This window comes from Neltuma alba, unplaced genomic scaffold (genome assembly GCF_004799145.2).
Source record: "Neltuma alba isolate B1F8T4 unplaced genomic scaffold, ASM479914v2 tig00005851_pilon, whole genome shotgun sequence".
Lineage (NCBI taxonomy): Eukaryota > Viridiplantae > Streptophyta > Magnoliopsida > Fabales > Fabaceae > Neltuma > Neltuma alba.
Window position 1 is genome coordinate 21,675 of NW_021634253.1, and position 14,941 is coordinate 36,615.

At 34.9% G+C, this 14,941-nt stretch overlaps 2 protein-coding genes across 2 annotated transcripts; both read right to left on the reverse strand.

The window, feature by feature from the left end:
• Positions 1–2,813: 2,813 nt before the first annotated feature.
• LOC114748875 (UDP-glycosyltransferase 90A1-like) lies at positions 2,814–3,571 on the reverse strand. Its single transcript, XM_028937348.1, has 2 exons — positions 2,901–3,571; positions 2,814–2,829 (listed from the first exon to the last, which is right to left on the reverse strand). The coding sequence occupies exons 1-2, from the start codon at positions 3,569–3,571 to the stop codon at positions 2,814–2,816; spliced, it is 687 nt and encodes a 228-aa protein (XP_028793181.1).
• Positions 3,572–12,178: 8,607 nt separating this feature from the next.
• Positions 12,179–12,559, reverse strand: LOC114748876 (NEP1-interacting protein-like 2). Its single transcript, XM_028937349.1, has one exon. The coding sequence runs from the start codon at positions 12,557–12,559 to the stop codon at positions 12,179–12,181; it is 381 nt and encodes a 126-aa protein (XP_028793182.1).
• Between the last annotated feature and the right edge of the window lie 2,382 nt (positions 12,560–14,941).

Below are 14,941 nucleotides of genomic sequence, written 5' to 3' on the forward strand. Positions count from 1 at the left end.
ATTAGTTATTTAAGGCTTATAATAAGAATCAAAGGAGATAATAAATTTCTTAACTTTCTCTCTCTCCATATTTTAAAAGCTATAAGTGATAAGCCATAAGTCATAAGCTGTTAATTTTAGCTTATAGCTTATTGTAGCTTTTCAGACAAAAGCCCGATTGCAAAAAAGCCCAACCAAACAGACCTATTATGTCAATCGGGCTTATGGAGCTTATAAGCTACTTATAAACTCAAAATAAGTGATGCCAAACAGGCACTATATCACCCGACAACTGCAATCTTTTACGTACTACAGCATGAATTTCCAACGAACCCCTGAAGCCGGTACCTTTTTTTGTGTGTGTTGTATCCGAGCTTATTAGAATCAAAACATGTTTTTTTTTAAATTTAAAAAATATTTATAGAAGTATTTACAGATTACTTATTAATAAGGTTTTTATACCAGTAATGAGATTTGAACTCATAATTTTGTAGATTATAAACTGACTTTTTTTACGAATTAAATCAATTTTTCTTAGCCACGTATTATTGTTTGTCTCTATCTACGTTTCACGTTCACACATACACGCACGCATCTTGGTTTGAAGTGGGTGGCATGGGTTTTGTCTCTCAGGGAAGAAGCCCAGATTGCTAGGCCCTTAACACACACACATAAAAATAGGGTGGGCATCATAGCCTCCATCTTGCCACTGGCAATAAGTAGTTGATTTTTAATTTATTTAAAGTTCTATATTAAAAGTCTATCTGCTAATAAAAAATTATTTGTTATTGTATACAATGAAATTTATGTTTGAACATATTTTTAAAAATGTTTGAATTTTGATAAAGTAAAAATTGCTTGGAAAGTAATTGTGGAGTGCGTGAAAGTTGTTCAGAACCAAAAAAAAAAAAACAACCAAAAGTAACTTTTGGAAAGTAAATTTTCAGAAATATTATTATACATGTACTCTCTGAAAAAAAATACCCAAACTATTTTTTGCTTTTGAAATCTCCTCAAAACGACTTTTTCGGTCTTGTAAAAGTGAAAACAAATCGTGACCTAAATTACAATCATTCATTACAAGTTTACCTGCCCAGAAGTATTTAGGAGTAATTGAATTAGCTATTATATTTAAAAGTAATTTTATGGAGTTTAAAATAAATTTGCGGTGGGAGTTTTGTTTTAATATGCATAAAAGTTTTTTAAAGTGCTTTTGACGGATACGAAAGACCCCTGTTCATAAAGAGAAGAAACACGGACTAACCAGATAACAAGATGGTCTTGGGGGGCCTAATTTGAACAGGAGATAGGCATAAGATAATTACAGAAGTAAATAAAAAACATTAACCCAATAACGGGGAAACAGATCGGGGAAGAGAAAGGAGATCTTGGAAGCCAAACCATTTTTTTCCCGAGAAATAAGAAACAACTTAAATATGCATGTGCGTGAGTTACGTTTTTTTTATACGGAATATGTATAATACTAGCGAACTAGAGCATACGTTATATGGCCGGAATCCTCTTTCTAAAGTTTGCCGACAACCATCCAAATTAAAAAACCCTTCACCTCAAAACCAAATACACAACGAATACTTGTTACATTTTAAAAAAAAATTTAAATCTTTATAGGAGGATCCGAGCGTTATCGCTATTTATATCTGATTTAAAACCGTTTAAATTTAATTTTTTAATTAATTTTTTTTAAAAATTATTTTTTTGAAAGAATAATAATTAAAAAATTATCTTTATTTTTAATTCTATACATATTAAAATAATTATTTAAATAAATAAAAATTTAAAAAAATCTAAATTATTTAAATGAAATATGAATGATTCATATTTGATAAATTTAAGAAACTCGTTATTAGAGTACTGAAATTAGTTTTCTATATTCCGTGCTTCTTCGCTTCAAATTACATCACTCACTGCCTAGGAGAAGACCTTTGCTAACCGACGCCCTCACGGAGTCCCAATTCATAACCCAGAACGTAAGAAGATGACATTAGAACCCACAATACAGACGTAACTGAATGAGGAGTTTCAACTTATGACTTATTAATAATATTACAACGAAAGCACCGACTCTGGGGGACTTCTCGAGTGTACATTTTCAAGCACGAGAGGTCACAGTAATGAACACAAGCATATTGCCGTAACAGGCGCGGGTAAGCCAATTACATACCATTACTACGATCACCGGAGGATTCTGTCTTCCTGCTGCATGCATCCGCAAGCAGTGAGTCCAAGGCTCGCCAGGATGAGCCGCCCTCCGCCACCGCCTTCTTCGCCGTCTCAGCCAACTCTCTCACCTTCTTCCTCTCGCTTCTCTCCCCTTCTCTCCTTCCATTAACTCCCTCACCATCTTCCTCACCCCTTCTCCGTTCACTAACCCTCGAACTGAACCGTGGTACGTGTCCACTCTCATCCCCACCTTTATCTCTTCCTCCACCATTTTCGCGTTCAGGTGCTGTTCCGCCATCATTGGCCACGCCAGTATCGGAACTCCTGCGCATATTCCTTCCAGCACCGAGTTCCACCCACAGTGGCTCAGAAACCCCTTCACACTCTCGTGCCTCAGTATCTCCCTCTGGTCGACCCACTCTCTCACTACGATCCCTCTCTTCTCCACTCTTTCTTCGAACCCTTGAGGCAGCTCCCACTCCGCCTTCCTTATCACCCACATAAACTCCACCATCGATTCTTCCAAACCGATCGCTATTTCTTTCAACTGTTGACTTGATATTTCTGCCTGTGACCCAAACGCCACGTACAGAACTTCCTGCTTCATGTCTAACCACTCCATCCATGTCGGTTCTCTAGACTCTACACTTAGCTTATTCCTTGGCTCCTCTGCCAGACAAAACGGGCCCACGCTGTAATATGGTTTTTGGTTGTATGCTTCCTTCATATGATTCACGAACACAGGCTCCAGCTCATAGAAGTTGTTCACCAACACTCCGCTTTCAGCGGTGGATGAAAGCACCTTCACAATGAGCTCATTATAAGCAAGACCTTCCGAGTCTGGGTTTCGAATCTCGGGGTCTATGTCGTTCTTGCTGAGCCGGATCCACGGGAACCGCTTCAACTTGACTGGCTCGTCTTCAGGCTGGGGCCCATAGCAGATCCCAGAGATAAAAGCTTCTCTGGTAATGGCTTCAGAGTAAGAGCTCATGCCGAGGTACGCCAGTCTCGGAATACCAAACTTGGATGCCGAGTTCAGGGTCCACCATAAGAAGCCATCAGAAACTATAAAGCTTACACTCGGTAGAGTCTCCAGCATCCTTTCGAAGTGGGGCTGCATGCGCACAGTGGCAGAGGCGAACTTCTGGAACAGAGACATGGAAGGGAGTTTATCGGTGCTCTCGACACCGGTGGGAATATCCGGGACGTTAGCAGGGAATGGGATATCGACAATGGACGCAGTTGTGTTTTGGAGGGATTCAGTTACGAATGGGCGGTTGGCGGGGGTGGTCAGAACGGTGACGGATATGTTGCGGCGGAGGAGGAGGTGGGCGAAGTCGAGGAGGGGGATGGTGTGGCCTTTGGCCATGAATGGAAAAAGAAGCACGTGGGCACACTGAAGTGAACCCATGTTTTTTTTGGTTCAGCTGATTTTGCGTGGGATCGTAACTTCATAGAGCTTGATAGCTGTACGGACCATGTAGCTGCAGGCGGGGCATATTCCAGGAACGCCATGTGCGAGAGCGGCGACGCAATAAATTACAACAACTTGCTGGTCTGCCAATGTACACGTATATATTACGTTTATTTGTAATATATAGGTTTTGCATCTTCTGAAATATCCTTACTAATCAAATATATTAGTTAAAATTATTATTATTATAAAGACTACTTTAAAAATATATATAAATATAAGAGATAAAGTATATTAGAATTTTATATTTATAATTAAAATAAAAATTAAACGGGTTTTTATTAAAAAACAGAACTAATATATTACAACTGGAAGCGTGGACAGTGTAACGATAATAAATTGTGTTGTAATTTTTTTTTCAGGATGACGCAAAGTCAGAGGACATGTTCTTGTTATATATGAGAGATATCAGTCTTAATTTTTCTCCGGGCAGGGTACGTAATTGAAATATCACCCTTCAGGTTACCTTAATTTATTAAAGAAAAAAATCCCAAACAAGAAGATGAATGTAGCTGTAATTTGTTTGTTGCAATTTACTGTGTAAGCTGGTTTTATATATGCTTAAGGGCCTGTTTGGTTGAGGGGAGGGAAGGGGAGGGAAGGGAGGGAAGGGTAGGGAAGGGGAGGGGAGGTTTCATCCTCACCTTGTTTGGTTTGATTAAAAAGGAGGGAAGGGGAGGGTATTTAATGATCCGTTGTTTGGTTCAAGGAGGGGAGGGGAGGGATGGTAATAATCAATTTACCATTTTACCCTTACATATTAGTTTATGTTTTTTATTGATATATTATATAAATTAATTTACATCTTAATTTAAATTATATAATTTAATAAAAATTCAGTCTTATCATGTTAATATGTGTATTAAAAAATTGGTATAATAATTTTTTATTCTAATTAATATAATAATATATTTAAAATAATCAAATTAACAAATTTTATATGCTCTAAGAAAAATGAAATTTTATTTTCTTTAGGCTATCTTTTTTTCCATCTTTAAAATATATTTAATAAATAATATATTTATAAAAAACAATTAATTTATAATATTATAATTTTTTATTTAAATAATTTTTTATTTTTAAATAATTTTTATAATATATTTTTAATTATAATAATGTATATATTTTTTATTTTTTTACTTAGGATAATATATTTTTTATTTGAAATAAATATTATAATAATATATTTTATGGATAGAAGTGAAATATTAAAAAAATCATAAGAGCATAATGGTCCAAAATTTTGGCTCCCCTCCAAAAACCCCCAATTTGGAGGGGAGCCAAAATGGGGGGAGGGAGGGGAGGGGAGGGGACATTTTAGCTCCCCTCCCCTACAAAATTTTTAACCAAATGAGGGGAGGGGCTCATTTTCCCTCCCTTCCCCTCTCCCCCAACCAAACACACCCTTGGATGGAAACCAAACCATGATTTCAGAAGTATTTTTTCAGTTTATAAAATAAATATGTAGAGGAGTTTATCTCGTTTTACGAAAAAATATTTTTGATGATCATTTTTAAGAGTTGTTAAACACCTCTTAAGTGATGAAGACAACATTGGGCTGGAATATTTTCTCTCTCATGAATGACTGAACTGATAATTTATTTCGTTGGACCAAAAAAGAATTGGTTATTTATTAATTTTAAAGGCCATGGCAAAATTGTTTCCTTCGTAAGAGACATTTCACTTTTTTTTTTTGATTTGGTTGACGACATTTCACTTTAATTCCTAGTGTGTTTTAATTTCTTCTATTTTAAGAGGTGTTTGGCAAATAATAAAAAACACTTTTAAACTCCGAATTAAAATTTGAGCCCAAAACTATCTAAACATTTTAAAATTTTTGAAAATCATTATTTAGGCAGAAACTACAGTTTCAGCTTTCAAAACCAAAATTTTGTTAAAAAAACAAAATCATTTCGCTCCTAAAGGGACATAAATGTCGTCGGAGTATTTATAAGGGTGTCAGAAGCTGTACAAATACTATTTTCATTGCAAGCTCACAATTAATACGTTGCTTTTATGTATGTTTATTTAATTTTATGAAAAAATACTATGAGATTTCATATTTGAAATCTTTAAGTAAAGTAATACTTTTCGGTTTGGCCAAAAAAAAAAATCATTTTTTTAGAAACATATTTAATCTTATATTTTATAAATACATATATACATATTAAGTAGGGAAAATGGCAAATAAAGACCCTTGAATATATAAAATGGCAAAATGGGACCCTGAATTAACAAAATTGCTACCAAAGACCGGGTCCTAAATATGAATTATGAAATGTTGGGCAAAAGTCAAAAATGCCCATCTGCTTGTTTTTTTTCCAATCTCTTTTCTTCTTCTTTTCCTCTCCCTCTCTTCGTCTATCTCTTTCCTACTCCCTTCTCCTTCTACCCTAACCCCATTTCCTCATCCCCACCCCCATATCTCCCGATTCTCTCTTCTCTCTTCTTTCTCTATCATCTTCTTTGTTCTTGTGTCCGTCTTCTTTATTTCTTCTTCCAAAGCAAGTAAATGATGGGACTAAGATGAAGGATACCAAGACAAACAAGAATCAAGCTCAGCAAAACTTCTACTGGACATTGTCGAAGCCTAGCTCGGGTAAGGAATTGGGTTCCCTTTTGTCACCGAGTTCTGGGTTGAAATTGAAGATAGTTGCGGTGGCGACGGCGGGCACTGCTAGTAGGAAGGAATCGTTCTTATCTCCTGTATCGGATGCTCTCCATATATTGTAGCTTGAGATGAAAGTGTATCATCTTTTGATTCACTCTTTGTTGAATCCATACCTAAAGAGGGGGATTCGAATATTGTCTTCTTTGTTCTGTTCTTCCCCTTGATTCATTGATTGGTTTGTAAGTAGAGAACGAAGCTAAACACAGAGGGTTCCCCTTTAATGTTCTTTGATTTGTTCTTTGAGTTTATGTTCTCTTTATTCATAAATGAATGGCAATGTGTGAGTTCAATGATAAGCTTTATTTTGTTGGGAAGTTTTTGGAGTGTGGACAACCTGAACTTTTATATTCCTTCTATCTTTTGTTTTTAAAAAAATATATAAACAATTGAAGTCAAGGGCAATGCAAAAAGGGTAACGAAGTGGACTAGAAAGCATGAGCTGTGCATTTTTCATCTTGTATGAAAACTTTATCGGAACTTATCATTGGTCTTACTTAACTAGTAATTGGTCTAACTGAACTTGTCATGAATCTTATATCAGAAGTGTCTGCTGTCAAAGAAATCTGCATATTCTTATTTCAACAGAGAAATTTAAAATCGTATGAAAACCTTATCAGAACTTGTCATTGGCTTTACTTAACTTGTCATTGGCCTAACTGAACTTGTCATGAATCCTATATCAGAAGTGCTTGCTGTCAAAGAAATCTGCATATTCTTATTTCAACAGAGAAATTTAAAATTGTATGAAAACCTTATCGAAACTTGTCATTGGCTTTACTTAACGTGTCATTGGCCTAACTGAACTTGTCATGAATTCTACATCAGAAGTACTTGCTGTCAAAGAAATCAGCAAATTCTCATTTCAATAAAGAAATTTAAAATCGTATGAAAACCTTATCAGAACTTGTCATTGGCTTTACTTAACGTGTCATTGGCCTAATTGAACTTGTCATGAATCCTATATCAGAAGTACTTGCTATCAAAAAAATCAGCAAATTCTCATTTCAACAGAGAAATTTAAAATCGTATGAAAACCTTATCAGAACTTGTCATTGGTTTTATGTAACTTGTCATTGGCCAAATTGAATTTGTCATAAATTCTATATCAGAAGTGCTTACTGTCAAATAAATCTGCAAATTCTCATTTCAATAGAGAAATTTAAAATTATACAAAAACCTTATTGGAACTTGTCATTGGCCTTACTTAACTTGTCATTTCGTAAATAAATGTGCAAATTCAGTTATTTTAACAGAGAATCTCAAATTTGTATGAGTAGCTTATCAAAAGTTATCATTTGCCCTAATGAAGTTATCATTTGAGTAACTGAACTTGTCATTTCATAAAGAAATATGAAAATTCCGTCATTTTAACAATTTAAGCTCAAATTTGTATGAGTAGATTATCAAAAGTTGTCATTCGACTTACTAAAGTTGTCATTGGCCTTACTGAAGTTGTTATTCGTCCAATAATTGTGGAAATTGTCATTTTAACAGACAAACTTAAATTCCTATCAAATGCTTATCGGAACTTGTCGTTTACGTTACTAAACTTGTCATTCGCCTTAGTAAACTTATCATTAACCTGACAATTATGAAAATTGTCATTCAAAATGTAAGTACTATTATAACATCAATCCAATCGTATCATAACCACTACATAATTTTAAATTATGTCAAGTAAGGCCAATGACAAGTTAAATGAGGTTTTCATACAATTTTAAATTTTTCTGTTGAAATAAAAATTTGCAGATTTCTTTGACAGCAAGCACTTCTGATATAGGATTCATGACAAATTTAGTTAGGCCAATAACAAGTTAAGTAAGGCCAATGACAAGTTCCAATAAGGTTTTTGTATAATTTTAAATTTCTCTGTTGAAATGAGAATTTGCAGATTTATTTGACAGCAAGTACTTCTGATATAGGATTCATGACAAGTTCAATTAGGCCAATGACACGTTAAGTAACAAGTTCTGATAAGGTTTTCATACGATTTTAAATTTCTTTGTTGAAATGAGAATTTGCTGATTTCTTTGACAGCAAGTACTTATGATGTTGGATTCATGACAAGTTCAGTTAGGCCAATGACACGTTAAGTAAAGCTAATGACAAGTTCCGATAAGGTTTTCATACAATTTTAAATTTCTCTGTTGAAATAAGAATATGCAGATTTCTTTGACAGCAAGCACATATAAGATTCATGACAAGTTCAGCCAGACCAATAACAAGTTAAGTAAAGCCAATGACAAGTTCCGATAAGGTTTTCATACAATTTTAAATTTCTCTGTTGAAATAAGAATATGCAGATTTCTTTGACAGCAAGCACTTCTGATATAGGATTCATGACAAGTTCAGTTAGGCCAATGACAAGTTAAGTAAAGCCAATGACAAGTTCTGATAAGGTTTTCATACGATTTTAAATTTCTCTGTTGAAATAAGAATATGCAGATTTCTTTGACAGCAGACACTTCTGATATAAGATTCATGACAAGTTCAGTTAGACCAATTACTAGTTAAGTAAGACCAATGATAAGTTCCGATAAAGTTTTCATACAAGATGAAAAATGCACAGCTCATGCTTTCTAGTCCACTTCGTTACCCTTTTTGCATTGCCCTTGACTTCAATTGTTTATATATTTTTTTAAAAACAAAAGATAGAAGGAATATAAAAGTTCAGTTTGTCCACACTCCAAAAACTTCCCAACAAAATAAAGCTTATCATTGAACTCACACATTGCCATTCATTTATGAATAAAGAGAACATAAACTCAAAGAACAAATCAAAGAACATTAAAGGGGAACCCTCTGTGTTTAGCTTCGTTCTCTACTTACAAACCAATCAATGAATCAAGGGGAAGAACAGAACAAAGAAGACAAGATTCGAATCCCCCTCTTTAGGTATGGATTCAACAAAGAGTGAATCAAAAGATGATACACTTTCATCTCAAGCTACAATATATGGAGAGCATCCGATACAGGAGATAAGAACGATTCCTTCCTACTAGCAGTGCCCGCCGTCGCCACCGCAACTATCTTCAATTTCAACCCAGAACTCGGTGACAAAAGGGAACCCAATTCCTTACCCGAGCTAGGCTTCGACAATGTCCAGTAGAAGTTTTGCTGAGCTTGATTCTTGTTTGTCTTGGTATCCTTCATCTTAGTCCCATCATTTACTTGCTTTGGAAGAAGAAATAAAGAAGACGGACACAAGAACAAAGAAGATGATAGAGAAAGAAGAGAGAAGAGAGAATCGGGAGATATGGGGGTGGGGATGAGGAAATGGGGTTAGGGTAGAAGGAGAAGGGAGTAGGAAAGAGATAGACGAAGAGAGGGAGAGGAAAAGAAGAAGAAAAGAGATTGGAAAAAAAACAAGCAGATGGGCATTTTTGACTTTTGCCCAACATTTCATAATTCATATTTAGGACCCGGTCTTTGGTAGCAATTTTTTTAATTCAGGGTCCCATTTTGCCATTTTATATATTCAAGGGTCTTTATTTGTCATTTTCCCTATTAAGTATTTATGAATTACATTTTTATATATTATTTATTATATTAGTAAAAAATTTATTATTGAAAAATTTATTATTTCAAATAAAAATATATTATAAAATATATTATTTATGTAATTATCATATTAACTTATGTCCTTTTTATTAATTTATACATATAAAAAATACTTATGATAACAATTATCCAAACATTTTTATTTTATCAAAATTATTTTTTTTATAAAATCTATTCTTACATAATTCATTATCAAAGATAATTTTTTTCAGAAGCTATTTTCTTTTGTCCAAACACCCCTACGTCAAAAAGTGAATTTGTTCACTCTGCTTCAGTTTTGAAGTTCTTGAATGTATGTGGATTCTTTGTCGTGTCAGGTAAATTCGACGATTAAACAGATTCTCGAGGGTTGAGATTCGTAAATTTGTACGATTTTTAAAAAAAATAATTTCTATCATTTAATTAATTTTTTAATCAAAACATAAAACCATTTCTCTCTTTTTTTAAAAAAATCCCAGATTATCAATGTCAAAGATTCCATTCCCCACACCAAATATAGCAAGCTCCTATGTCATGCATTCTAATTTCTAACCCGACCCCTAATTTGTTCAGTTTGTTTAGCTTAATTTGTGCCCGTACCCTATTTATTAAACGGCTTAAATTTTACAGTACTTTTATGTTATTCTTTATATATGTGTGTGTATAAAGGACTAGAATTTAAATTCTTGACCACTACTCATATCTCATCTATTATTATTTCTTGAGCCAATAACCTCAAATGGTTGTTAGTCTTTATTCTTGTATCATCTTCAGAGTTTTTTTTGTTTATTACTTCTCATATCCTTAATATAAGACCTATTTAACTGATTTGATTAGATTAAGAAAGTTAGGTAAGTTAGTTAATCGTAAAAAATATGACATGTTTTTCCTGAAATACTATAATTATCTTTTTTAATATCCTCTTTTATCTTTTACTTGATTATGGTTGAGTAAGTATCTATAGAAACAATTTAGGAAAAATTGATAAATACAAGAAATAGGTCTTATATTTAGGACCAAAATCAACTTAACAATTAGGTCCTATATTAAGTACCGGAAGAGTATTACTTTGCGTTTTTAGTATTTTATATTAGGGGTTTTTGCGATGATCTTCAGAAACCAGTTTCAGAAAAATGACTTAATGTAATAATACTATACTATACTTAAAAATCTACATTACAAGCATATTTGACGGTCTCAAAATAAAATAAAAGAAAAGCAACAGAGCTCAGGACAGAGAAGACAAGAAACATAAAGGAAGGGGGCTGCCACAGAATTGCAGAAGAAATGAAAAGGTTTCCGCATCCATAGACTATGGCCGAAGAAGGAAGAACATGTTGGAGGGAAAATGATTCACCAAATCCATCCACATCCCTGTTTCTTCATTTTGGTCCCAACCTAAGCCCCAAAAAGGTCTCTTGCCTATAAGCGCCCTCTTCATAATCCAAGCCTACATTAATATTAATATTAATGCATTCCCTTATCCCACTAGCTATCCATCTCTGCAAACTCCCAAAATCACAATGTCTGATCACAGGGCCGCATTAGCATACAAAATAAAGCTCCCAAAAAAAAAAACCCAATTCTGGTTCTAGTATTGGCTTGTGATACTCTGTGAATGAGGATCATAAGACAAAGACAAGGCAAACAAGAAGAGAAAATGGATATGAAGAAAGCATTTAGTACTTGATCGTTTACAAATTCTCCAACTGATTCCTGCTCTTTCCAGCTACATACAAGAAATTAACAGTTTCTATGTCGGCTTGTGATCCCCAGCCTACCAGCAAATCGCAGCTCACCTGTTCTATCACTGAACTTTGGCAGCTTCATTATTCTTAGCAAAACGCAACTTTATATTCTCATGGTCTAAATTAGTTGGAGCTTGATGTGGTTTTCGGAATAAGTATTACAAACCCTCTTTGCTGAACCATTGCAGGTTTTCAACTCAAACACGCACAAATTGATGCCAGCTCGCACCCTAGCTGACTGGATACAAGAAGTTCAGTTTTCTGTGTTTGCGTGTGATGCTTAGGCTACGAGAAAATCGGAACTCCCCTGTTCTACCACTGTACTATGAGAGCTTTATCATTCTTGGACATTGAAGCACTATTAATCAAAGAATTCCATCACCCCGAGACAAAGGAAACGATAACTCAATTGTCCTGTTTTCAAATTAATATTAACTGCCAATCACATTATCAACTTAATTGGTCTATGAAAGCAAACCATTGAGCTAACGTTTGCAAGGATGATAAAACATGTACAACTGCAAAGAGGGAAAAGGAAATGGATGGAAAAATCTCTCTTTTGCATGAGACTAAACAAAGAACGAACTACCCTTCTGGCGTTGAATTCTCTGTGGACTGCATTGTAAAACCAGTTTCTGGGCTTTCTCTCAACTGTGTCCTGTTTGGCTCAAAATGGCCACTCTCATTTATATCTATAGCAAAGCATTCCTTCTGAGAGTCAACACTGGCCCTGCAAATAGGACAAATGGGTGTCCGAAGAAGCCATTGATCCAAACAGTGGGCATGAAAACTGTGCTTGCATGCAGGCAATAATCTGCACTTATCCCCGGGAATCTGATTCTCCAAGCACACTGCACATTCCACAGTACTAGTTTCACTGTCTTTGGCTGCATAGTTATAACAAGGAAGCTTCTCTATTTCATCTTTCGACATGCTTCTTGCTTCATTGGTGGTTTCACTCTCCATCGTTGTGCCTCTGCCTCCTCTTCTGGATTCTCTCCTAATTAAACAAATATGAAGTAGGATCAAAACCCCTAGCCCCACCAGAAGCAATATCATGGATACAACGAATCCCATGCTTACAACTTGTGTTGCGATACCCAGAAATCTACCGTTCATTGTCCGACGTGCTTCTGGCTAAACATCGACGCAAAAATCTATCCGCCGAAGCAATCCAAATCACAAGTAACAGCCGTTCCGGTTGATGCTCATGATTGAGTTAATTCTGAACCTGGCTGGACCAATCAACATGAAAAGCTAAGCGCATGCGCAACAGGTTTGATGGGGATTGGTAGTGAAAAGCATTGTAGGGGCTAGGATCACGGGAAAGAACCGACCTGGTTTTGTCTCAATTCTCGGAACACAGAAAACTGTTGAAACTTTTAGGTTCTCTTTTCTGTTTCTACTAGAATCAAACATATATATCCGTTAAAAATCAATTCAAGTAAATTTTGTTTTTATTATCTTAGAGATATCTGGTTTTGATTATGATAGGTTATTTGAAATATTTTATTTAGGTACATTTTATCACTTAATTATTTGAGTATTTGAAATTTGAATCCGTATACCCAACCCCATGCGTGGAGATAATATATAAGCGAGAGAAAAAATAAAGATTAAAGAGAAACGTATTCTAAAAATAAATAGTAATGATAATGATAAATAGATAGTATCGCCGATCACGTGATTTAAATTTTATACAGTACATGAACATAAGCAGAATCATGGCATGTATTTTGAATACCGAAGCCCAAAAGAGCTTGATTTCCTCTGTATCTCCTCTGCTTTTATCTTTTGCCGTGTAGTATGTACGTTGGAGGCTGTATTCTACTAATCTCCCTTTGAATTATGAAGCACGCCCGCCATAGTTTAATGGATAAAACTTCTCTGGTCTCCCCTAAGATCACCCTCCATAAAGTTATGTCTTATGTGGGATTAGAATTGGATTTTGCCGTTATGATTGTCGTGTTAATTAAGGATTTTTAGCTTAAACTAAGGTGGGCACTCCGATAAAGAAATTACATGCCGACAAGGCAATCTCATTCATCATTTTTTTTCGATTTAGCAAGTCCCACCTTCGGTCTTTAATATAAGAACTAGTTAATTAATTTGAGTAAATTAAAAAAATTAGATAAATTAGTTATTTGTAATAAATAAGTGTTTTCTTTTTGAAAATATCCTTATTATTACAAGGACTACCTTGAAAATAAATAAATAAATATAAGAGACAAAATAGATTGGGATTTTATATTTAGAACCAAAACAAAAATCAAACTAGCTCTTATATTAAGCACCGAAACTAGTATAATTTAAAAATTGAAGAAGCACTTTCATTCTAAAATGGCGGTGATATTTTTTTTCCAAAAAAAAAAAGTCTTAATGGCATTATAGATGGAATTAATTTATGTATGCCAATAGCGGATGGGTTCTAAGCAACATGAGAAACACGGAAACTGAGTTCTCGAATTCAGAAGGGCGACCCCCGCATTGGAAATGATTTTGTCAAAGCTAGTCAATTACTCAAGCATTTGACCAAAAACAGCTATCCAAGGCAAGACAAGGGGAAGACTCCAAAGTGACAGAACGTCTCTCTCTCTCTCTTGGGGGATAACAAGTCACGGTTTTAAACAGTTACAAACAAGTTTAAAGGGGATACTGATAGTTTTGATCGGCAGAAGTTGTCGCATGAATCCATTTCCAGGTGCTCAGAAACAATAGGCGGCAAGGGATTATTAAATCTCTCATAGGTATTTTGAAGCTCGAGCAGCTTCCCGGGACCCTGGAATTTGTCAATTCCATTCCCTTTATGCCTTCCGCACCCTATTAAGTAAAGTGCAAGGAATACAAGGCAAAAATATGTTAATCCTCATGATCCACTCGCTAGCAAGAAAGCACAAGGCTATGTTCATTACTCTTCCACCAAAGCCATTTCAAAATTTCAACTGAAGGAAGGCCATGCAATCAGGTCAAAGCAGTTAAATTTCCTTTAAGAACTATAAGGAGTAGCAGCTGTGAAGAGTGAACCTCATTCTGGGTTTCATAAAATTTCACTGGACCTGTGCTAGTTTTAAGAAAGCCTTGACCCTTCAATAAGGATTTGACTCCAAGAAAAATAAAAACGCGCACTCACAAGACATGATATTAACCGCCAAAATGGAGAGGCAGCTCAAGTAACAGCGTTCAGAAAGACCATGGAGAATTAGCAGTAGTTTCTGCAGCTTCAAAACTCCTTGGACATAAGTATTTGCACCTTTTTTCCTATAAAAATAAGCAAGTATGCCATTGAAATTCGACTATCCCCAAAAAAAAAAAAAAAAAAAGAATAAGAAGAAGAACCAACGTTTACTC

Excerpts from the sequence above, each read along its gene's own strand:
- LOC114748875 (XM_028937348.1), bottom strand. The coding sequence starts at position 3,571 with ATGGGTTCACTTCAGTGTGCCCACGTGCTTCTTTTTCCATTCATGGCC.
- LOC114748876 (XM_028937349.1), bottom strand. The coding sequence starts at position 12,559 with ATGGAGAGTGAAACCACCAATGAAGCAAGAAGCATGTCGAAAGATGAA.